This window comes from Lottia gigantea, assembly GCF_000327385.1.
Source record: "Lottia gigantea unplaced genomic scaffold LOTGIsca_5, whole genome shotgun sequence".
Classification (NCBI taxonomy): Eukaryota; Metazoa; Mollusca; class Gastropoda; family Lottiidae; genus Lottia; species Lottia gigantea.
In genome coordinates, this window is record NW_008709715.1 from 5,288,804 (window position 1) to 5,312,887 (window position 24,084).

The 24,084-nt window shown below is 31.2% G+C and overlaps 1 protein-coding gene across 1 annotated transcript in view; it reads right to left on the bottom strand.

Annotated features, from left to right (window-relative positions):
* Positions 1-3,750: 3,750 nt before the first annotated feature.
* The window catches only part of LOTGIDRAFT_210379 (hypothetical protein), a gene marked incomplete at its 5' end in the record, with an annotated part of 35,906 nt that continues 15,572 nt past the window's right edge, over positions 3,751-24,084 (bottom strand). Inside the window, 41 exons of the mRNA XM_009062126.1 lie at positions 3,751-4,421; positions 6,301-6,535; positions 6,945-7,055; positions 7,250-7,345; positions 7,547-7,691; positions 7,910-8,040; positions 8,377-8,547; positions 8,782-8,958; positions 9,277-9,456; positions 9,724-9,897; positions 10,226-10,357; positions 10,552-10,710; positions 11,088-11,232; positions 11,413-11,612; positions 11,990-12,141; positions 12,406-12,601; positions 12,863-13,088; positions 13,326-13,486; positions 13,671-13,820; positions 14,063-14,308; positions 14,616-14,747; positions 14,957-15,235; positions 15,384-15,557; positions 15,801-15,950; positions 16,097-16,222; positions 16,389-16,508; positions 16,680-16,871; positions 17,084-17,255; positions 17,509-17,717; positions 17,924-18,059; positions 18,251-18,447; positions 18,734-18,967; positions 19,237-19,415; positions 20,265-20,438; positions 20,652-20,809; positions 21,062-21,222; positions 21,490-21,630; positions 21,789-21,899; positions 22,172-22,326; positions 23,488-23,611; positions 23,854-24,048. Of these exons, the coding sequence (XP_009060374.1) occupies positions 4,300-4,421; positions 6,301-6,535; positions 6,945-7,055; positions 7,250-7,345; positions 7,547-7,691; positions 7,910-8,040; positions 8,377-8,547; positions 8,782-8,958; positions 9,277-9,456; positions 9,724-9,897; positions 10,226-10,357; positions 10,552-10,710; positions 11,088-11,232; positions 11,413-11,612; positions 11,990-12,141; positions 12,406-12,601; positions 12,863-13,088; positions 13,326-13,486; positions 13,671-13,820; positions 14,063-14,308; positions 14,616-14,747; positions 14,957-15,235; positions 15,384-15,557; positions 15,801-15,950; positions 16,097-16,222; positions 16,389-16,508; positions 16,680-16,871; positions 17,084-17,255; positions 17,509-17,717; positions 17,924-18,059; positions 18,251-18,447; positions 18,734-18,967; positions 19,237-19,415; positions 20,265-20,438; positions 20,652-20,809; positions 21,062-21,222; positions 21,490-21,630; positions 21,789-21,899; positions 22,172-22,326; positions 23,488-23,611; positions 23,854-24,048 (6,828 nt within the window). The 3' untranslated portion in view covers positions 3,751-4,299. The remainder of the gene's footprint in view (positions 4,422-6,300; positions 6,536-6,944; positions 7,056-7,249; positions 7,346-7,546; positions 7,692-7,909; positions 8,041-8,376; positions 8,548-8,781; positions 8,959-9,276; positions 9,457-9,723; positions 9,898-10,225; positions 10,358-10,551; positions 10,711-11,087; positions 11,233-11,412; positions 11,613-11,989; positions 12,142-12,405; positions 12,602-12,862; positions 13,089-13,325; positions 13,487-13,670; positions 13,821-14,062; positions 14,309-14,615; positions 14,748-14,956; positions 15,236-15,383; positions 15,558-15,800; positions 15,951-16,096; positions 16,223-16,388; positions 16,509-16,679; positions 16,872-17,083; positions 17,256-17,508; positions 17,718-17,923; positions 18,060-18,250; positions 18,448-18,733; positions 18,968-19,236; positions 19,416-20,264; positions 20,439-20,651; positions 20,810-21,061; positions 21,223-21,489; positions 21,631-21,788; positions 21,900-22,171; positions 22,327-23,487; positions 23,612-23,853; positions 24,049-24,084) is intronic.

A 24,084-nucleotide genomic window follows, 5' to 3' on the forward strand; every position in this document is an offset into this window, starting at 1 on the left:
AAATCAAAGTGGTAAAGCACAAATTTTAGCTATGTCTGAACCCATCTTTCAAAGAAGAGGGTCTTGTTTAGTAGTTACACCCCAAACAACATTGTCAATAGTGGGCGTGGCTGTTGACTACCTACTGTGTACTGACACTACGGATGGGTATGCTGTCAGTGTCATGCTGTAGTCACATGTTTACATTGGCCCCCAAGATTCTATCACAAATCTCACATGAAAGTAGGCACACGACTTACAAAATTAGCCATATTACTAAACATTAATATTTTTAGTTAGTATCCATTAATCCCTATTGTAAAAAATTGAAACATATGGTGAAGAGAAGGGGGCGACTTCCCTCATCAACAACCACCATGTTTCTCGTTTTACTTACCATACTTGTTGAATGGAACATGTCGTTTTCCAAAATATCTGACATACATGGCTCATCCATGTCTCCAAGTTTTCGATCGTGTCCATAAAGAATGTCCATGGTCGGATGTCCCGGGAGGTTTCCTGCTGGATCCTCAGGGGATGGTCAATATACCGTGGGGAAGAGGTGGTTCCGTTTGTACAAACGCTCCGTCTCGTTCAACAGAGATTCTCCGTCTAAACCAAATAACACTATTTCAATGTATACATCCGCTAGAGAAAATATTACTCCATACCCATACTGTTATAATAAATTGGTGACAGCTTGAACAACCCCCATTGAACTTAATCGCAAATCTATTCTTAATGACGTCAAAGCGATATTTAGCTTATTTCTGAATATAACGGACAAAATCTCTCTCCATGACAAAATCGATGGAGAAATCCCATTAGAATATCAATCCACCACAGTAGTAAAGACACGTCTTTTTACCCAGTTAAAGAACCAATCAATTTCCTGGGATTCCACCACAATATGCAAATAGTGAGGTCATGTGACGTATTAAACTATTTTTATATACAAACATGAAAGGTTTCGACCAATCAAATATCGTAAATCAAAGGGATTCCCTCGTCTGTGAATATTAATAACAGGACTACTTCTGTAAAATTTTGACAACCGAATAACTGTATTTTGTTAAAGACGCTCAAATAATTTGTCACATTTTTTTTTTATTAAAAGTAAATTGATGATTGAAATGATTTGAAAGCGAGATTGTAGACTTAAAATGTATCTTTATTCATATTTTAAAAACAGACCTGGAGATATATATCAGGAATATCAGGAAACCATAAGTGTGGAAGTTGTAAATTTTGCTTGATCATCACATTTTTAATGGTTTATATACTTTATTTAAGTTGATCATGTTACTTTTTGGAGGATTGGCATTTTTCGTAAAACACTATGCAAGAAATGATTCAAAAAGTTAAATTATAGTCTACGAAGGGGAAAAATTATAAACTATCGCTACCTCAAAATCATCTACCATTTAGGTTTCATTAAAACTCTTAAGCCCAAGTTGGCCGAAAAAGGCTAATATAAGTACCCCTTGAATGCGACCGACCATCAGGAACCTCCCCGGTTAGTGAAAAAAATGTGATAACCTGTATTAATTTCTACTTTGAGCCTTACTGAACTGATGAAGACAGCAAATGTTAGTGATGACATTCCTCTGTAGCTCAAATTAACGATTTGTTGGAAAGTATTTAAGGGAACTAGATCCCTGATCTAATAGAAATAGCTTAGACAAAGTAACTTTGACATGAAAAAATCTTTATACGTACCAAAAGAGTGTCAAAAGATAGTGTTGGGGTATCCAAGAACAAATCCTCCAAATTATATTGATCATACATTATTGGCCCTTTCATTGTTCCCGTAACTTTGATTTCACCTTTTCCCATTAGCCTTCAAATATATCATGCACCGAATTCCAATCTCCCAAATATCACAAGTCTTTTTTCCTAAAAGTACACCAATGTCAACGCGTGTTGTGAAAATTTTCATTATTCCATGATGGAAGTATCCAATTAACACAATTAAAATATTTTTGTCCCGAATTACAAGCAAGTTTCTTAATTTATGAATATTTCTACACGTATGTATTATTTTATCTTCAGTCAAAAATCAATGGAATATTTAACTCAAAGCTGATGAAATTTTTCTTATTGCTACATAAGATTTGAAGAAAATGTTTACGTCTGCCATGAGTGGAATATTTTAAACAGATTAAACACATTTTCAAATTGATTAGGCCATGATGGACGGTGAATTTTTTTTTTGAATTTTTTAATTTAGTATTCAGCCTGTCTACTACGATAATTAAAAGATTAGTCATGTTCCCCATAGTTAAAGATATTTTTGTTTGTTTTTAGGACTATACATTTTCTGTGTCAAGACTGAGACTGAAATTAAAGATTAAAACTTCAGAATTTCGGAGGCTTGAAATATAATATAATGGCACCCCCATCCCCCCCAAGATATCATAAGTTTTACTGTTTAACTCATGTTGTATCTAACATTTCGATTTTTAAATCGATCTTATAATCAAAAGGGAAATATGATAAATGTAAAGAAACTATATGGACTGATAAAGACTGTCGAGGATTGGAAACTGAAAGTATCCCCAAACTTTTCAATATCATGTACAGTTATTTTAGCTGTTAGAAATCAATAGTTTGTTTACCGAAATTTCGATGAATTTGTACATCTGTTGAAAGTCAATATAAGACAAAGATAAATTCATTGATCCCTTCTTGTCAATATGGTCACATATGTTTCGCCTAATATAATTTAGATTTTAAAAGTCAAGACCTCTTTTAACCCTAAAAGAAATTAGTATCCTACGCCTGGGGTAACTCGCGAAATCTCATTAACGGACAAGTTTATCTCTTTAAAAAAAATCTGACTAGACACGAAAAAAGATCGATAAAAAATCTTGAGCGCAATCAGTATCATCAATAATTTCATTCCCTATTTTTTGTAAAAAGTGCTTCTTCTAGTCTGTATTTTAATCATTTTTCAAGACTCTTTTATAAAGTCTCCGACCAAGACCTCTCGTGTGCTCGCACATTTAGAGGAGAGGGGTTATATAGGAGAAAGTCTGTTCCCAAATCCTTTTCATCTATGTGAATAAAATATTGTTTAATAAAACTGTAATTTATTTTAATATTATACATTTACGACCGGTAGCTATGATGACATTTATACATAAGTTTATTTATATTAAAGGTTGCTTTAATGTTAACATTTTAATATAGTAAGTCGGAGATATGCAAATTTGAAAGATGAAGTCCGATGTGCAACATGCATTGAATAAAATACCCTTATTATCTAGAAAATCTTGCATGTGTTAAACAAGGCCTACTGTGATAAAGGCCTAAAGGGTGTGACCTGCATCCATCCTGACATTTATACTAAAGTGATATAGGACCATGTGAAGTTGAACTGTTGATGAATAATCTCTCTGTGGATCATTGACCACAGCTTGACAAGTTTATCATTTCATTGACTAGAAATTTCACCATTGAGTTTAATGAGACAGAATAATGTCACTTAGTTTTACTATAATACTATTCATACTGTCAATTGTTCTCTGTAACTGTACTCTAGTGAAAAGAAATGCCAAGCTTTATTCTATTGGTCAGGTTTGTGTCCAGCTTCAACAGGAAACAAATTTTGAATACAATCTGGAGATGACAAATTTTACATTCAAGCAAGAGGTCATGTGAGATACTAGTATAAGGAATGAATATTTGTAATTTCCACCAACAGATAGAAACTCAACACCCCACCCTCATCATAGCTATACGAGATTAAAGTTTTATTTATAAGCCCATTTTAAGCATAGATACTTTAATTTTTATATCACAGATCAAACTAATAAATAAATAACAATTCTATAAATAATAATATAAATAAATCAAATAATTGATTTGAATATAGGTAAAAGAAAGTAAAGTAATAATTGTAATGCTGATATAAATATCACAGTATTTTGGATGGAAGGTGATTTTCAAGCAGATTCTTTGGATTAATAATGATGGTACTTGGCAACTTTGGTCATTACAAAAATCTCTCACTTTTTTAAGAAATAACCTAGATTTCAAAATTTAAGAATAACTTGTCTTTCAGTTATCAAATAAAAAATCTGTACAATATATCAATGTTGAAGAACAACATAATGAGGAATGTTCACTTGAAGTTTATAATGCTGAGAAGTAAGATATTCAATAGATGCAATTTATACTTAAAGACTGTAGACACTAGTAAGTAATGTCTATCAGTTATTCAATAAGTTCAGATTTCAATAAGTAAGAAAAACAGAATTTCATATTCACAAATTACTGATACACAATAAAATAATTATAAATACATGACAAAATAAACTAATAATTCAGAGCACACAACATAGCTACACCACGTTTAATCCAGTGTTTCTGTTCTAAATCTGTGGGTACTTCTACAGCAAATACAAAATTAGTAGAATGACCAGTTGTTGACAAGGTACCTGAAAATATTCAGAATATATAATACAGTGTTTATCTTTACAAACTATCAAAATAAACACATAAAACATACAATTATGTTACATACATGTAAATCAATCAAAAAAACAAATCACAATTTTTAATAAAATATTAAAAAAGGTATTGTATGTGTAATACCAATACAAATAAATTTGTTCAATCTATATGTATATCTTACAATTTTTAAATTGAATAAAAAAAAGTACTGAATATATATCAGTATATTATTATAATGAAGAAATCTATAGATCTTATTTAAACAAAAACAATGCCTGAGGATAGATCTCACTAACTCCTTATATAAATATATTTTAAACTTATCCTTTTATGATATCTATATGAGTCCTATTTACAGGTTCTTATATAACTCTAATCAAATACATCAAAGTCAGATTTGAATTTTACACGACTGTTAGCCTAATCATATTTATAGCACACAAGGGCCATCATAAAACTAAGCCTAATGATAATCATTCTTATATCAATTTTCAAAAAACATGAGTAGGCTTAATGTTTTAATGAATACCAATTTTGAATACAGCCTCAAATTACAGTCTCATGTTAAGTAAAATAATGATGTTGATATTGTTGTATTCAAATATCACGTAATAAGTTAACGTTTTATATTTCTGATATGCCTTCTATATTAGATGTGTCTACAACAACAATATATAGAATCTGTTTGGTTTATTGATTATTCAAGTTTATACTTTAATGTAATAATGAAATATAAAAAGGTATTTCAGGGCATAAGAACAGTAAATGATTGGTTTAAATATTTGCATTACCAGTTATCCCTAACATTTTTAAGAATAATAAGTAACTTGTTTAACAATTTAATGAGGGGTGGATAGGTGGGTTGGGCATGATCTGGAAATCCCTTCTCCACCATTTCTTGAATTGTCTTTCCATTATTGTAAATAAGGAAGAAATTGCCTAAGAGCATTCCTTGATTCTGTGGCCCCTACACAGTCCCCTCACATAATGATTTATAGAAAGCCATTGATGAGAAGTCGAATGAAAGTGACATAGGTCTAAACTTTTCTAGTCAAGTTTTATTTCTTAGAGTGTTATAAATAAATGCAATGAAGCTCTATCAGTCTATAAACAAATATATTAAGACAACTATATCCGTTTAAATGTCATGTCAACTATAGAGATTCCTTGCTAATAGACATGGAAGAATTATAAGATTTCTAAGCTTAAAAATAATCTGGTCTTAAACTATGTTCTCAAAATCTTGTATTACTCATCTCAATCCTTGTTTTTATATATATAAAACATGATTTTAAGTGTGTAATGTCAATATCTATAGTTTTCAATATTTAGTATTTGTTCCAGAAAATATTTTTTACCCTATTATCAAAACACTTAAAAAAGTTAGTTATTGATTTTTGACCATATGTCATCATATCATAATGTTATTATAGATATCTACATATATTTATATATTGATTTATATTTTTTATACACATTTATATATAGTTTATATTTCAGTTGGTGCAATTAGTGTCACTAGGCTCATCTAAACAAATGCCACAGCTGAATGGTCGATTTGAAAATAGATAGCAGTATATAAGGGTTTAAATTTTAACATTTCAAATAATCATTCTCACAAGGTGATCTTAGTAAGCAGTAACTTGTGCTGTTGTCTAAGGTTTGGACTTTAAGAGTGATAAGGTGACATGTGTTTGTATCCCCAAAAAGTCGACAAAATATTATGCCATGGAGATAGTTTTATAGTTACACTTGATATGGAGTTTTATAGAAGATACTCTCCAACTTTGATGCATCAGTATTGAAAGTACAATACAAGTACAGAAATATTGTAAACATGAATCAAGTTGAACACAAACTTACCAGCTCTAGTCAATGTTTTGTATACAGGACATTCATAGAAACCTGATGTTGGTGGTTTTCTATTAGCAGTAGGTATCAACCATAAAGCAGGCATATCCGTATACAATTCTTTAGGTCTAGATTCTGCCAACAAACCAGCATCATGGTCCCATCTAGCTCCTTCCACAAACAACCCATTTATATAGCAACCTAACTCTGGTTCCTTCTTTAATTCTTCACTTTCATCTTTCATTACCTACAATTTTACCCAAATGATTAGAATCAATCAAGGAATCAATAAATAAAGGAACAATTTTACCCCATTTTTTAAATAAATAAACAAATAAACTGAATAAATCGAATGAATTTTATTAGTGATTAATTGAAAGGAATATCATTATGTCTATTCAGCGAAGTAAATAAAATGATGAAATAAAATGCTCTATTTCATCATTAAGTTCTTCATTCAACTGCTTCCAGCAAAACAGCTGTTATAATCATATACCAACGTATATTATGTATAACCATCTACACAAGACATTAGAATTTCATTCACTCACTGAGGTACATCAATGACATAAAGTTTATTTTCTAATTATACAAGTTAATTTTGTAGTGTAGATCGCTATAATAGATTCATATATTAAAGGCAGGAGGAATATTACCTTAAAGTCAAAGGAGATTGTATCAATGGAAATTTTCATTTTTCTAGCAAAGTTCTGTAGAGTGCCAGTTAAGAAAGCTTGAGGAAAGAAGAATCCAGATATCCAAAAAACCTGAAAAATAAAAGTAAACAATCTTTATTTATGATACAAGTGATGATGGAGGTAAAGTCTATAATTAAAGAGAGATAATATTGCACAAATTTTACCTAATAAATTGTCTCCCTTTGATCAAACAGCAGGAATATGCTATTATGATCCATTGCTGCATTAAACAATTTCACCAAAAATGTAAATGAAATACTCACTGTTGGAATACCATTATCTATCCAATCATGTATAAACTTCACTCTGGCAACCAAATCTATCACCCACGAGGCAAGAGGTTTTAAAGATGGGTAGGCCTGAAAATAAAGGATCAGTTTGTATATATATATCTAATATATACAAAATTTTTATTTTCACTCAAGTACTAAATTTGGATGGATTCCAATATATGCTTTTGTAGATGATTATAAGTGCATATTCGAAATACCATGCAATGTCAATGTCACTATGACAAAAAAAAATATTTATAAATGTTACTGACAAGAGATAAGACTCACCTTTCCAGCCCACATATCAGGAACAGCATTATTATACAAACTGTTGGCCATCTTCTCTAGTCCTTGTGACATAACAACTAAACCTTTTAATGCTTTTAATAAATCATGTAAACTCTGATGTATGGTGTTCAATAATCGATTATATCTGAAATAAAAACACAACCTGAATGTATTTCAGAATGTGCTTAATGTGCACGAAAAAAAAAGGAGGTATAGACAGAATTCCAATTGCAGAGAAAGGAATAGAAAAATTTTGAATGCAACAGATCCAGTTCTGTTTCAACACATACCTAAAATAGAACAACTCTTCAGTAATCACCAATTTTGCACCATTATTAAAAGGTACAGAAAAAAATAACTTACCTTATAACTTCCTGAGTAAGAACAGTATTCATAGATTGTTCATATAATACAGGATATTTCTTCATTACATGTTTAATATCTATAGGACTGGGTACTTGTTCTAGAATACCTTTAGCTGCTTCTTCCATTACCTATAATTTTAAAATCAGTTATTCCTGTTCAGTGAGTTTGATTATTAATGTCCCTAGTCATACTCATATATTTGATATTTCTAAACCAGTTTCATTGTTGAAGAAATTCAAATATAAAGAACATGAATGCAAATATGAAAATAGTATGAGCAAAACATCTCTAGTAAAATGTACCAATTCAGTTTCTTTCACATAAGTGTAAAGTTGTATTTAACCAATCTTAGAAATATTTTTATATCGCTCTTTAATTAATATATTGATCACAAATATCTTGTTATTGTTTCATCTATCTTATGTAGCTATATTGAACTGAAATAGTCAAGACACTTAACATACCTCTTCCCTAGACTTGCCACCACCAGCAGCTGTTTTTGGTTGTAACATCAATAAATTAGTCAAGTTAAATACTGTTTCATTCTGAGCAAATGTAATATTGGCATTTTCATGTAAACCAAATATTTCAGGGGTATCATTGATAGGTAAGCTCTTAATATAGGCTAGGTAACCCTGGAACACAAATTACAGGTTAGTTAGTTATAATTTCAATGCTTCTGATAAAATGGATTATCATCAGATACGTAAATCAAACATTTTGTTTTTATATGTTCAGGGCTAGAAAAGTAGAAAAGTTTGTTATTTGTAAATATATTGTTGGTGTCAGAGTTCATACCTAAGCATACAAAATTTGATCTTCAATATATAGAACATTTAGAAATCATCCTTTAACCAAATTTAACTTACATTGAGGTCCATTGAAGGACTGATTTGTCTGTATATACTGGATGGAGAATATACATGATCTTCATTTAATACATCAGGTACATAGAAATCATGTAATATATTCATCAGACATCTTCTATCCCAATCATCAGTGACACGACCACCATAGTTAATATGTCCAGCTGTATAGATCAATACCTAAATAATTATAATAAAATTTAATAACTAAACCTACTTATCAATCCTGGGTGTATTTGATTTGTGTGTATGTTAAAATGAATTAGAAACATTGAATTGGGAGACACAGAAATATTTCTATCCTTCTTATATATTTGTGTAAACCATCACTATACAATTATTGCCTCCAATTTTGTCATCCTTTTGGACAAGATTTTTGATTAACAGAATTGTTTTGCTTGTATAAATTTCTTCCAACCCATTCAAAGAATTCACAGTGCAAATAATATTATCCACGTATTTATATGCCAGATTATATATATTTCTGTCTATCTTTACCTTGTAGGCAATTTCATCATACTCCTCTAAGAACATTTTCAACTGACTGACACAGATTCTTAAATCTCCATCAGTAAATTCATAGGGTATATTAAATCCTAGAGCTCCAAACTTTCTTCTTTCTAGACCTACACCATGAAATAAACATAGAGATAGTAGGAGATGTTTAAATTCCGGAGTCTGAAATAGAAATAAGTATTGATTTCATTAGATACATATATATATGTAAATATTGACTATTTATCAATATAAATGAACAATTTTTTTTTTGTTAGTAAATCTACTGTCGACATCCTAGATTTACTTTTAATTTTGTTAACCAATACATCAACTAAGCAAATGTGACCAAATGTAAAATATGTACAAGCTACATGCAGTTCAATGGCGCCCAATTTTCCACCTTTCTGTAATGCATTCTTATAACTGTGACTACAAATAATAAAATACCTTATCACCACAAGAATTCAAGAAATCATCACTAAAACCAGAATAGGATTTGAGTAAATTGGCTTTAATTCCTTTTGGTGGTTCTACTGTCATCTTGGATCCATTTTGTAGAATAAATACAGGAAACTTATCACTTGGCATACTGGTTAGCCATAGTCGGAAATCACGATGAACCTAAAACAAAAAATACAACATTAGTCCTTGGCTAAACTAAATGAAATTACTCTTTCCTATATTTACTAATGAACTGGGCTTACTATAATAATGATAAACTAGGACTCATACAACAACTGAAAATAGAACACACAATCACAATTTAAAATTGACAGTCTGTCCTAGATCTATTTACAACTGTGTTTACTACATTTATGAAAGACTTATCCAATGATTACACCCACTGGGGAAAAAAGAATCTAAAATCAATAATTTCCAGCACAAATGAAGTCAAAAACTATTAGCTGCATCTTATTCCACATCTATTGATATTATTTAACTGTTTTACCTTGTCAGGGTCTATCTGTTCAATCAATCTTTCTAATGAAGGCATCCAACTTGGTGACAAGTGACAATTCTGGAAAAAGACCCATTTACCTCTCTCCATCGCACTTCTCATTAATGCTTCAGCTCTTGGACCCTGAAACAATCATTCCAAATTTTATCATGTGAATATAACAGCAGACAATACACTTAATGTCGAATTTAAATTTTTAAAATTTAGGTTTCAATCAAAATACTTTGTAGAAATATCAAAACTGTTGGAAATTAAATTATTGTATAAAACTTGTACTTTATTCTCCAAGTCTTAGGTTTCAATTTACAGTTGCTTACCTGTCCCTGACCTAGAGAAATGGCACTTAATTTCTTGGCAAATCTCATTTCTTCTGCAAATTTATAGAGATCAGCAGCAGGATCTGTACCTTGTGATAATACGAAGATAAGAGGTGTGGTGGGAGAGGAGTCTTTATATACTAAATGTAAATCAGCAGTCTGAAATACACAGATTATAACATGTAGAGATTATCAAATAATGAGATTTGATTCATGAAATATGTTGATGAAATTCTATAAATATAATAAAACTACTTGTATTCAGGTAACTGTTCTTGCAAATTTATGAAGAAGGTTGATATGACATAAATCTCAAATGAATGTGACAATAAGGGATGAATCAGAGCCATCATCTATAAAATCAGAATTTTGACTTCCAGTCAGGTGAATTTGAACCTTAGTTAATTAATTGCCATTTTAAACTCACTGACTGAACACTGGGTTTGACCTTTGATAAAGATCTTCTATAATGAGGAGATATAGTGGAAGATAAGAAAAGGTGTGCATTATATTAGCAACTTTATGGATTATATTACCTGTGGTTCAATAAATCTTTGACCAAGATATTTAGCAACAAAATCTTGCATAGCATTGGTAACTTTATCAGGACGTAAACATTTTAATACTATCATCTTCTGGAAATCATCTAATTCTGTATTCCACTTTCCTGGTAACTCTTCTCTGTAAAATAAATATTTTTCACATTTGTTCAACTCAGATGATTACAAATCAAAAGACCACTTATCAAGTAATTTGATGCTAAACATGAACTCAATGCCGAATTGCCATTATATTGTGATCTTCTGTATGTATCAGATTGACCAGATTGTAATAGAACTCTTATTAGTTATCTTATCTTACCTATGAGGTTCAGCGCTGTCAAATATTTTCTTCAATCCATCTTCATGATTCTTAAAATCCTCAGCAAAGTTTGAAAATTTAGGTAGAGATGCTAGCGTAAGGAAATCATTCCATGATCTATCAGTTAACCATTCAGGAAAAGGATTGTCAATATCTTTTGGTTTAATAGTACCACCAGCTATCAGATATCTCCATTCATCCTATCAATAACATAAACACATCATAAATAGTTCCAATAACATAACTACTCAACATCAGATAACTTCATTTAATCAATTTGGTTCGACTTATCATATTCCATTATAATAAATCAATTGAAACAATCTTATTAAAGCCATTACTATTTCAAAACGCCAAAATGTCAAATGACTACTGATATGTGCTGCCTTAGTCAAGGCTGGGTTATCAATCAAAAGCGATCTTATTTGGTAATGTGAAGGCTTTAGTGGACTGTACATAACACAATAAGAAACAGCAGAAGTTGCCAACTAAATTTATCAAAAACTGTATGTATGCATTGTTGATTCTGTTTCCATGGCTATTCCATATCTGCCATTGAAACAAATTTATAACTTACCATATCAATAAGACCTTTATGCATTCTAATTCTGACACTAAGTAGGAAGGCAAACAACAACTTATGTTTCTCAAATAAACTTCTACACACATTACTGTACAAACTGAATGTGAAAAAGTTGTTGATATTTTCAATTCTCTGGGCAATATTATCTGAAAAATATCACAAGAAATTTTTTTTTCATGGCATGTTTGCTTCAAGTAGTCTATCATTTTTCATTTTAAAACTCCTGATAGACTGCCCATTAAACTCAGAATGTTAGGTTAATGTTTTTAATTTTTTCAATGTCAGCCCCTCTGATCCCAAAGTATGTGAAATATCCAAAAGCTTTGTATTTTGGCAGTTCATTTTGTTAGTACTTGTGGTTTATGATTTCTTTATACAAAAGAGCTTATTATGTTCACCCCAAAACTTACCTGCACGTTCAGCATTGGCAATACCATTTAGATAGATATTGATAAACCATTCTAGTGAATATTGATACATAGGATCTGTATTAGCCATATCAGCTACACAGAAAAATAAGATCTGTGTGTTAACAGCTACTGGTATATACTGACTACGTGTCTGATCTATATCTTTCTCTGTCTTCTCAGCTGCTATCACTTTAGCCTGTAAAAGAAATTTCATATTGTGGTCTGGATTAGTACTGTCTTAACAAAAGTTACTTCCCTTCTAGTCAGATAGAGTTGCTTGTCCATGCTGTGAATATAGGTGTCTGTGGAGGATTTAATACATAAAGCATGGCAATGAATAAGCTTAAACCATGGTTTTTATTTTATGTAATCCTTAATCATGATTATCTCCCACAGAACATTGTATCACATCATTTTTTTTAAATATGAGTATTTTGGCCTTTCTTTTCACACTTACCTGGATTTCTTGAGATTTTACTTTTGAAGCAGCCAATGTTTGAATCAAATCAACATCATCAACAGGGCTGCCTTCAGAACTGCTAAGACGCTGCAGGATACGATCCTCTATTTCTTTTAATTCCTGCTTCATCTTGGCATTACTAATAATCAGTTGATTTTTAGCTTCTTCCAAATCAGGTCTTTCTTCAGCTACAACTGTTCCCAATAGCTGATCTTCTAGACCACTGAATAACAAAAGAACTAATTATCACAAAGGCACCATTTTTTCCTTAAAAATAGTAGAACTATGCTTCTGAAATGAATGAATGAAATGATTACTCACTCTAAACTCTTTGATACATTTAGATCAATGGAAATACTATAGCATTACGTTTACAAACAATATAATGGCTAACATATATCATAAAATCATTTTGAGAATATTTAATTCATAAAAAATAACTGTTGAAAAAGAAACAAACCTTGGTGAAAGAGTAAAGTTAACAATAGTAACTTTAGTTGATACTTCTGGTGTATAATGTGGATTAGGTAATTTAGTTGTTATATAGAATTTAAAATCATCATGATATGGTATAATAGCATCTCCTAATTTAATCACAGTACTACCTTGTTGTTTAAACGTCTACAAACAAAATAAACATAAACTTATCTAAATCAAAAATAAAAATAAAATATATAATATACCAATATAATCTGTCCATTTAGTACTTTGGAAGTCCTTATTTACTTAACATTTTTGAAAACAGTCTTATCATGTTTGTTTTAGTGTTTTCTGTATGTATGAATCTTGAAGCTATTAATCTTACCTGTCTGAGTAAAATAGGTTCTAAAGCTGGATCTAATTCTACTCCAATATTCTCCAATAAACAGGGTTTACCAAATCTTACAGCATTTTCTAAACTTCTTAAGAAATCCCGATCAGACAACTTAATAACATCTATACCATTGTCTTTTTCCTACAACAGGAAAACAAAACATTTAAGATAAAATTCAAGATGGTAATGATTCCTAATTCAAAGATCAATCTGTTTCCTGATTCAAAGATCAAATTGATTTCAGAAAGTACCATATTATTGTCATATTGTGGTCTAGACTAGTTTCTTCTCAACAGAAGTCCCTCCAAATCAGATGAATTTGCCTGCCCTTTTTTTGAAATGTGACAAGAAAATGAATCCTCCTCCAGAATCACTCATCTTACCATATTTTTAACCCATTTATTGGCCTGGCCTTGAGGATCAATAAAGAGTGGCCATCTTCTGGAGAATTGGATTATAACACCATTTTCTACTGATAGAGCATCTTTAGGTAGACCAGCTATCTGCCAACTACGGATTTTAACAGGATCACTCATAGTACTAGTTAGATTGGGATCCTCTGTTCTTGGAACTTTATATTCATCTAATAACTTTATCCATTCACCTAACATATTCAAACGATATTCACCCTGAAACATTAATATATAGAAATATTATATCTGCAATAAATCCAGCTGAAAAGAGGATTGAAAAGATGTGAGATAAACATAGAACTCAGGTTTCTAGATAGCCAAGTAAATTGAACTGGTATTTTGGCTGGTATTCATGTCAATGCATGTTTGTAAACTGTAACAAAGTCTTGATATGAAATGAGATTGTTACTAATGGACCACATAAGATTGTTACTAATGGACCACATAAATCCTGGAAGCTGCATCTCATTCTCAAGAAGTGGCCATGGTATCATGATTTAACAATATCAGCTAAAGTACTTACAGTAAATGGACCAAGGTAAGCGATATAAGCTGATGATATGAGAACATCACCAACAATATTATCAACAATCTTCTCCAAACTATCTACTGATACTTTCCATCTGGTCTTCTCATCAGCTAAACCACCAATCAACTACAATGGAATAAAGCTTTCTTAAATACTTTGTCATATAAAGAAAACTAACATGTACCTATCTAAATCAGCCAACAAAATCAATGAAATAGGCAGGAAATGAGCCCAATAGCTGTCCTAGGTCATTCAAGGTTGATGAATCCATGGAAAGGCCCACCAAGGAAGCATCTGAAGTCAATAAATCTCCAACAGTGTCAATAAATAATTACCTGATCTGCTCTTCCTAATCTTGCTTCACATTGTTCACATTTATTTTCTAATTCTTCCTTCTTCCTTACACAATCTTCATATTTAGCTTGTAATGTAGCTATACCTTCTTCTACTTCTTGTAATCTTCCTTTAGCTTCATCCAACATTCTTTGTGTTTCTTCTAAATCAGCAGTAGCTATTCTCAATTTCTCACGTTTGGGTGCTACACCTTTAGCTATGAAATGATACTTGTGCATAGCTCTTACCCATTGACAGATAGATGTACAAGCCTTAGATACCTAGAATAAAAAAAAATATGGAATGTAGAGAAATTTGTAGTTGTGAAGACAATAATTGTTCATTTGCTGCATTTTGGATAGATTTGATCAACACTTCATTCAATAATAATATGATTTAATGTATTTTTGATGTAACTAATTTGCATACCTTAGCAATATTTTCTGGAGTAAAGGATTCATCATCAATATAAGGTTGAATCCTCTTTATAACATCATCTGGTATATTATCTTTATCATATTTAAACAGGGATTCTAAGAATTTGATAGGATCTTGAATGGCTGCTTTACCTACATCCCAGTAATCATCTATCTTTTGTCCAGGCTGAAAACAGAGTATTATAGAGTAGGTTAAACAATGGTTCAGTACTACCATTCTTTTAAAACAAAAACAATAAGCGTATTCTGGGACATAGATTATGAAATGAACCCCATTTATAAACCAATTCATAAGGACACAATAGATAAATGAAAACTGAAATCCATTTTTTGAGATGTCTAGTGATTTCCCCACTTTCCCTATATTCAATTCAGACTTTGTTAAAAGATTTATATAATCAATACATACCTTTTCTCCTGCAATTTTCTTGGGTTTGATTCCCTTCATAATACAAGCAGCTTCAATGACCAACCTTACACCCTCTGGTGGTCTCTGTAGAGCTCTTACTTCTACAATATCATTCTTATTCAGTGATTTCAAACTTGTCAAAGCAGCATCCTAGTGAATAAAGTGATTTTAAGAAAGATTACTCAAGACGATACAATATACTGAATTCCAAATGCCATAGTATCCTATATAAGGGTTTGACAAGTTCAGTACATCATAAATAGATAGGAAAATTAGAATATATGGCTTAAACTTACAAGAGCAGGTAAAGCCTCATTTAGATCTTTCTGTGCATCATCAGCTATAGTTTTTGTCTCTGTTGCTTTGATAGTAGCAGCTTGCTCTTCTTTCTGAACTATAGCTTTTGTTTCCTCTGCTACAGCCTAAATATTAAAATACCACATTAGCTATTTAAGGATATAAAAGTTACAAGTTTTTATATACCTTAGTCAATTCTACTGATGAATATCTAGACTAGTGAGAATAGTAAATGACTCTAAGATCACATTTCTTTCTTTGTTTCTTGTTTAATTATCAAAAACCACTTACAGTATCAACCGATATTTTCTCCATAGTACTAACAGATTCTTTAACAGCCTCCTCCAATAGAGGTCTCATAGTAGCTAATTCTTCTTGTAATTTAGCTACTTCATCAGCTGTTGTTAGCAACTGAAAATAACCAAGGAATAGTGTTAAAGATAAAACGCTTGTTTGAAACTGGTCAGGTTTTGCTGAAAGGATGAATCAAACCACACTAAAAACGTTTGCCACTACATTAGTAGAAGAAAAAGAACCAGAGTAATATAAAGTAATATGGAAATGGTTGTAAAGTGGAATTACCTTGTCGAGACCAGTCTTAAGTCTGTTTCTAGCCATCTTCAACTCAGATTTCTTCATTCCAACAAGCTTAGAGAATATTCCTAACAATTCTAAATAACTTGTTGGGGTCACATAGTTATGACGTGATAATTCAGCCAAAAATTTATCAGAATTTTTGGCTACTGACATATGAACAGCTTGACACATGCTGACCTGAAAAAATTAGATTAATAGAATTATCCAATTGTAAGTGTTAAAAAGATGTGTGGATCTATTGGATTTTGTATTGACTAATAACACATTAACCTTGTTTTCTACACACCTCAACCAAGCTGTAATGAATCTTTTAATGTTTAAGACAAAATAAGCTAAAATATCTAATGTTCTGTATTTGACCTCAAAACTGGATATTGGCAACTACTTACCAAACCATTCAAAACTTCATCTGAAGCATCTAAGTCAGTGATATCATTGAGGAATCGCATAGCTACAGATTGTAAAGCATCAGCAGGCCATTCGCTAAACCAATCTATAGTACAGCAGTTTACTAAGGCTGGAAACTGTCTTAATCTGGCTCGGAAAACTTCTCCAATGGGACTGAAAATAGAACATATATTACATATTTTTTGAATTGTCAGAATATATCTTATATATTATGCCCTTTAACCAGATGGAAATCATCAAAGTTTTGTAATCCTCAGGGCTATTTGACAAAGTATCAAACTGACTTCAATTTCACGATTTTCAGTAATCAAAGATATAATTTCTAGGAGCAAACATAAGATCAAATTCAGTGTTGCCTGAGGTATCCAATCTTTGTACATTTGGTCTTAGAAAGTACATAAATTACCTCATAGTGATAACAGTATGTAGGTTACTCTTTACACGTTTGGTGTAAGCTGAGAATAAATTAGTTTTTGTAGCTTGTAAACCAGCATCCTGGACAATAGGTTTCATAGCAGTATATATCTGATCTAACTCATCAAACCCATATATATTTGGTACATCACCAGAGTTCAATATATTATTGATATCTTCTAGGAAAGAATCATCTTTTATCTAAAAAAGCAAAATAAATATGCAGCCATGAACTAACTTTTTAGTTAGTTTTTCAAACAGTCAATATAGAGTACAGCGGAACTATTTGAAATTTTGATCTTTCAGAACATATCAATGTGATATATGATATATATCAAATATATTCTTTGACTATGTACTTGATATAAAGACTACAGGGTGTATAATTGACTATTGAGAGATTATACCTGTGTGTCACTGAATAAGAAGACCATTGGTTTACTTTCTAAACCAGCTTTCATCATAACATTCTTCAGATCTTCTCTCCATTCTGCTACACCATAGTTCTTCGATAATTCAATTTGGAAACAATCAAACTCAGACCTGAATATAATAGATATGAATCCAGCTATAAATTAGGGTCAATGACTTTTTTCTCAATGTATACAGATTGTTTCAAAAATATGTATACACATTAAGAATAAAGACAGTAGGCATGTCTTTTCTTAGTAGTCATAAAGATCCAGCTCTAACAAGCTATCCATGGTCCTAGAAAATAGAACTTTTCTACTTACATGTGAGCAGCTAATCTGGTTAAACTCTGTCTTCCACTACCTCCCATACCTAACAGTAGAGCATTACCTAATGGTTGTCTAATAACTCGACTGATACGACAGATATGTTTTACAGCATCCATAAATAATACTAGTTTCATCTGAGCTGTATTAATCTGATTATAATCTTCAAGATAATCATCTAATACTTTTACTAGCTGGAAATAAATGAAAATAATATTTATTAACATAATCATCTTTCCTGTAACCTGCAATATTTCTATGAATAGTCTTGCTATTTCTTGCAACATGACTGATATAGTTTAAAAGTTTAAAATTGTATAACAGGTTATTTCCAAAATGCAAAACATTGAGAAATGCCATTGGAATGAATTCCTTTTCATTATTTTTAAAGATAATTTTGCCAGAACTCTAGAAAAGCCACAAGCTGAAAATACATAGATAATTGACCAAAATTTGTCAATAATATACAAAAAATCCTACCTTTTCATGGTCATGAATTTCCAAGTAAGGTCTAAGATCTGATGAAGTCACCATAAAGTCACCATAAAGAACAGGTTCCTGTGTAACTACTTCTTCATAATTTACATCAAAATCACTCTTCATCTTCTCTTTCAATAAATTATCAAACCATACTCTATCTTCATCATTTACTAAACGATCTTGGAAAATACGACAATTTTCATGATACCATAATCTTAACAAGTCAGGTAATGCCTGAAAGAAGAAGACAGCATAAAGAAAATGTCAACAAAAAAGAAAATCAACTCTTCCTACAGTGATATCTCAAGGAGTAGTCTTTGTATTTATGTGAAAAATGTTTTTGGAGCAGTTGACTCACAGAAGTTCAGCAAAAGTCTAGCATAAAATGAACAAAAGAGGTTTGATCAAAACAAGCAAAATCAATGAACAGGTGGGCAAGAGAAATATCTTCAGAGTGGATACTCCTGAAAAAGCTAGTTAACCAAAACTGGCTGATAACATACCTCTGTTTTATTGGGATCTGCCATCAGAATGCCTTGGAATACTTTAGATAAATCACGTAGATTAAAGGTATAATGTGATTTAGCTGGTGTTGGTAATAGTTGTGTTGTTATAGTATTATATACTGATATACAAGTTGTTACCATCTTATCACAATATTCTCTTATATTACTGTTCTGACCTGTAATATCAAAATGAAATTATGAGCTACATGGACTCTGATGGGATGTCGACTTGATAAAGATAAACATTCTTAACTGCAAACATTGTGTGGCATCTTGATGATTTCTAAACACAGTTAACAAATAAAAGATTTAAAATAAATTTTCAATCAAAGTAAACCAAAGATCGAAGGAAATGAATTCAATGGAGATTATGGGAAGAATTTACGCAGCAAGAAGAAATGAGAAGGATGGATGCAGCTTAATATGTTATAACAAATCATTAGCCAAGGAAGCAGGAGCCAGGATAAAAAGGAAAGATTGAAGCATTAAGAATGAATCAAGATATAAATTGATAATTCTAATCTTAAATGAATGCAACATAGAGTTAATCTATGTTTAAACAGAATGCAATGATTGAAAAAAACAAGGACAATAACTGTGTCCCAGAAGATAGAAATATTTAGAGAATGAAATGAAACTTGGAATTAGGAGCCATTTAGAGGTAAAATAAAAATTAAATCTAAGCTCTGACTGAACTGAAGATTTAACAAATTACATTGTAATAGTTTTGGCTAGGCAATATATATGGGGAAAAAACATGACAAATTACCAGACTTATCCTTCTGATTTCCAGAATCTAATAAAAGTACAATATAAAATATTATATACTTTGTTTAACTTGTGCTCAATCATTTGCTCAAATTCTTCTTAAAAGATGACAGAATGCAAGTATTTGATTTTCAAGAGATAAGGAAATTCTTCCTGGTATGTTTAAACAGTCAAACAGCCAAACATATATTATTATACATTATCTGAAACGATTCATGACTGTTAAAAAATAAAGCTATAATTTTTCATCTACTTACCAATCCAGGATTTGAGAATGGCCCCAAATATAGTCTTTTTACTAGAGTCTTCCATCTCAGTAAATGTCAGGAAATTAAAGTGACGCAGTAATCGAGCTGTAACTGGATTTCTTCCTCCACCAGGTGGCCCCATAGAACATACAAAATTCACATCAACCAACTGACGGAATTCACCTATAAAACAACAACAAGATAATAAATAAGCATTGTTAAAACAATGATTAAAAAAGATTCTACAGGTAATCTATACCACAAAAATAGAAAAATATTTATTAAGGCAATGCCACAGTGCCAAGGAATGATCTAACTGCAATGACCTTTTGTACATAAACAAGATGCCAACCACTAGACTAAGATGAGCTTTTACAAAAAATCAATAGAACATACCAATAGCTTTTCTATCATACCATCCTTTAAAATCAGCCCACTGTCTTATCAATTCTATAGGTGGCTGGGCACCATAAACTTCCAGAGCTGGCATATTCAAATCATCAATAAAGAATATAAAATATTTTCCTAATGGTGGACCAAACACTCCTTTACGTCTGAAATAGAACAGAGATAAATAATATTAAAAACATGTTATTCATCTCCATTTCATTTTTTCTACTCTCTTTAGTGACTGAATTGTTGGCTTAACAGAAGAAAAACAGATTATGTCTTTAGGAACAATGGCTTTTCATGACTCAACTAATGGAATAGAAATCAAATGGATTTTAGCAGCATATTTTTCTGTCCAGTGTCTAAGTTTCTTCAATATGTACAGTTTGTATCAGACAACACTTCAGATAACTTACCTTTTATCAAGTTTACCATCAATAAGATCTTGTGTTTGATTAGCGCTAGTTTTAGCAGAGAAGACAATTAAATCAGGAATATATTCTTTAGGCATGTTTCTGGATAATTTATCTGATATAGTCAATGTTTTACCAGTACCAGTGGGACCAATACTTAAAACCTACAAACAAACAAAATTCTATATTCTTAACAGCTCTTTAAATTGATTTGGATTTCTTTTCTAAGTTTGGCTTTCAAACATGTCTTATCTGATTCACAACCAATGACAACTGTATCTCAGTTTATCATAGTGAAAGACTGGTCTAGATATGTTTTAACAATTATTGGAAAAATACATTCATCAAAAAGATCTCATTATACTATTTGAACATGCAAAGTGACCAGTTAACCAACAGACAGACCAACAGGTAAAAGAGGATCTACTTACTGTTTTCTTATTGCTAAGCAGTAACTCCAGTACATAAGCATTTCTAATAGTATCAATAGTAGGTACTATAATATCAGAATATTTCATTTCAGGACTGATAGAAAACTCTGGCTGTTGATAGAACCAACTTCTCCATTGCACCTGATGAATAACATAAAGATAAGTTTAGAACAATACACATTCCCCCTACTAAGAAGTAGGGCAGATTTTATTTGTGCAACATGTTTTTAGCATATTTTGTGACTCAAACCATATGAGAAATAAGGATAGACAAAACTTGAGTTAAAAAATATGATTACCTGTTTATTTTTGGCTTCATCATCTTCCTCATCACCTGATATATCACTAATACCAGCATCATCTAACATATAATCATACACTAATCCTTCTTCAGGGAAAGATAATTTCACCTACAACAGTCATATATTACCGTGGTTACTCAGTGGTGAGGAAGTTAACATTTACAAAGAGAATTTAAAACAAGTTAAATTGACCAGTTCAAAAAATTTCAAGCAAGGGCACTGATTTAAGAGTATTTTCTAATAAGACTACAGCTACAATCATACAGTGAAGTTAAATTGCATGCAACTTTATAGATTTTCTTTCACGTTTTCAGTTTTTTGATTAATGATATTAATGATTAATCCTTTCCCTATAATTCCCCCAGGAATTCTAAACTTACCTCATTTTCAGCCATTTTTTTACGTAACCAAACAGAGAACTTAGATCTGCTAGAGTTATCTCCTGTTGCCCCAATACTCCATACAAGTGAGAAGAAAAACCAAGGTTCAATAACCTCAGATATTCTTTCTAGTTTTTCTTCTGGTATTTGTTTTTCTCCCTAGAGAAGAAACAGTTCATTATACATTCTTTGTTATCATGTTCTAATTCGTAAGTATTTCTAATCACAATATAAGCTATAAGTTATTCATAGTTTGAATAAAATTGGGTTATTTATACACACAGTATTATAAGTAAATTACAGATTTTCAAATTCTTTCCAAACTTCAGTTCAAAAGAAAGGAAAGAAGCTAGTTGAGAAACAGAAGATTGCTATAAAAGTAGAAGCAGAAGAAAAATAAAGACAGATTGTAGAGACTACTTACTATAGCACCTTCATCAACAATGCCATCCTTTATAGATAGATAGGAAGAGATAGAAGAGAAAGAGAGAATTAGTAGTTAGTATTATTACATGTTAAACTTTAGCAGTTTAATGCAGGAAGGTAGCTTAAAATTATCTACATCATTCACTAGGAAAACAGACAGATAGCTATTGTTTAAAGGTTACAGGTTTAATATTTGTTAGTAGAAAAGGAGCATAGTATATCATTATGTAATTGTATGTTAAATATTTCAATGACATATCAAAAGCAGTTTTACATCAAGACACTGAAGTAATTGGATGATGAATAAATTGACTTAATGTCATTAAGGTCGTAGCAAACAAATATTGAAAGCATCTTTGAAGGCAAATGTTATCAAAAGGTAAAATGGTGGACAGACTTTGAGTAAAAATGACTACTGGTATGTATGTGTGCTATCAAAGGTTTGGGTGATAATAAGACTGTGTCTAAAGAATCACTATAAAGCTTAGGTTCAGTTCCTTCTACCAATCTAGCCTATATTACTATACTATATTTCTAATATCTATCTGATTCTTACCACACGACGTCTTGTCGCCTAATAAAACATAGCAGAAGATATATAAGCTTATACAAGTGACCAAAATAATCTGTGAATATATGTGCACATGCCAATCAATGGTGTTTCTTAGTGCAAAATCCATCAGTGGCACTAATCATTAATTTTTGTGTCATCCACACTAGTGATCTGGTATTTACCTTAAATAGCGGCTTGTAAAATCAAGATGATGTCTAAATAATTATTGAACATCATTGAAAGAATAACAATTTTGCTATTCAAAGGGGTAATAGTTTAGTGATTCAATAAACCAAATTGAAATTGAAAAGACATAGGAAACATTTTTTTCAATAACCTACCTCTTTGGGTATAAATGGAGTAAAGAAACATTCCACCATTTTTAATAAACTAAACGTTAAATTAGCATCCACTGTTCCTACTATTTCTTTTACGTTTTCTCTCACAAATTCTATAGAAGGCTAAAAATAGAATATGTTTACAAATGATTCATGTGAAGTTAATCAGATTTCTTCAACCATCCAGGAATGATTTGTCAGTTCATTTGATGTCCCCTTGCAACAGATTTTCAGAAAAATAAAGCAAACAAATTGAATACTATTCATTTTGCAAGTACTATCAGTCAGTTATAATTTTGATTTCAGCTGACCCTTTTAAAGTCACCTTCAGTCCCTTACAAATAGTTCACCGTTGACATACCTACCTCCAAATAAGTATCAAACAACGCTTTAAGTTGATCTTTATACTGGTATAAATTATCGGGTAGTTTTCGTAGCCAACAATCCACAAACGGTTCTAAACCAATATAACTTGGTTCCAAATAAACCATACCACATCTACTAACAGTCGCTGGGGAAGCAACAGCCAAATCTGCCACTTCAAACATCATTGTCATATGCTGAAATTATGAAAATAGTTGTTGTTACAACATTCA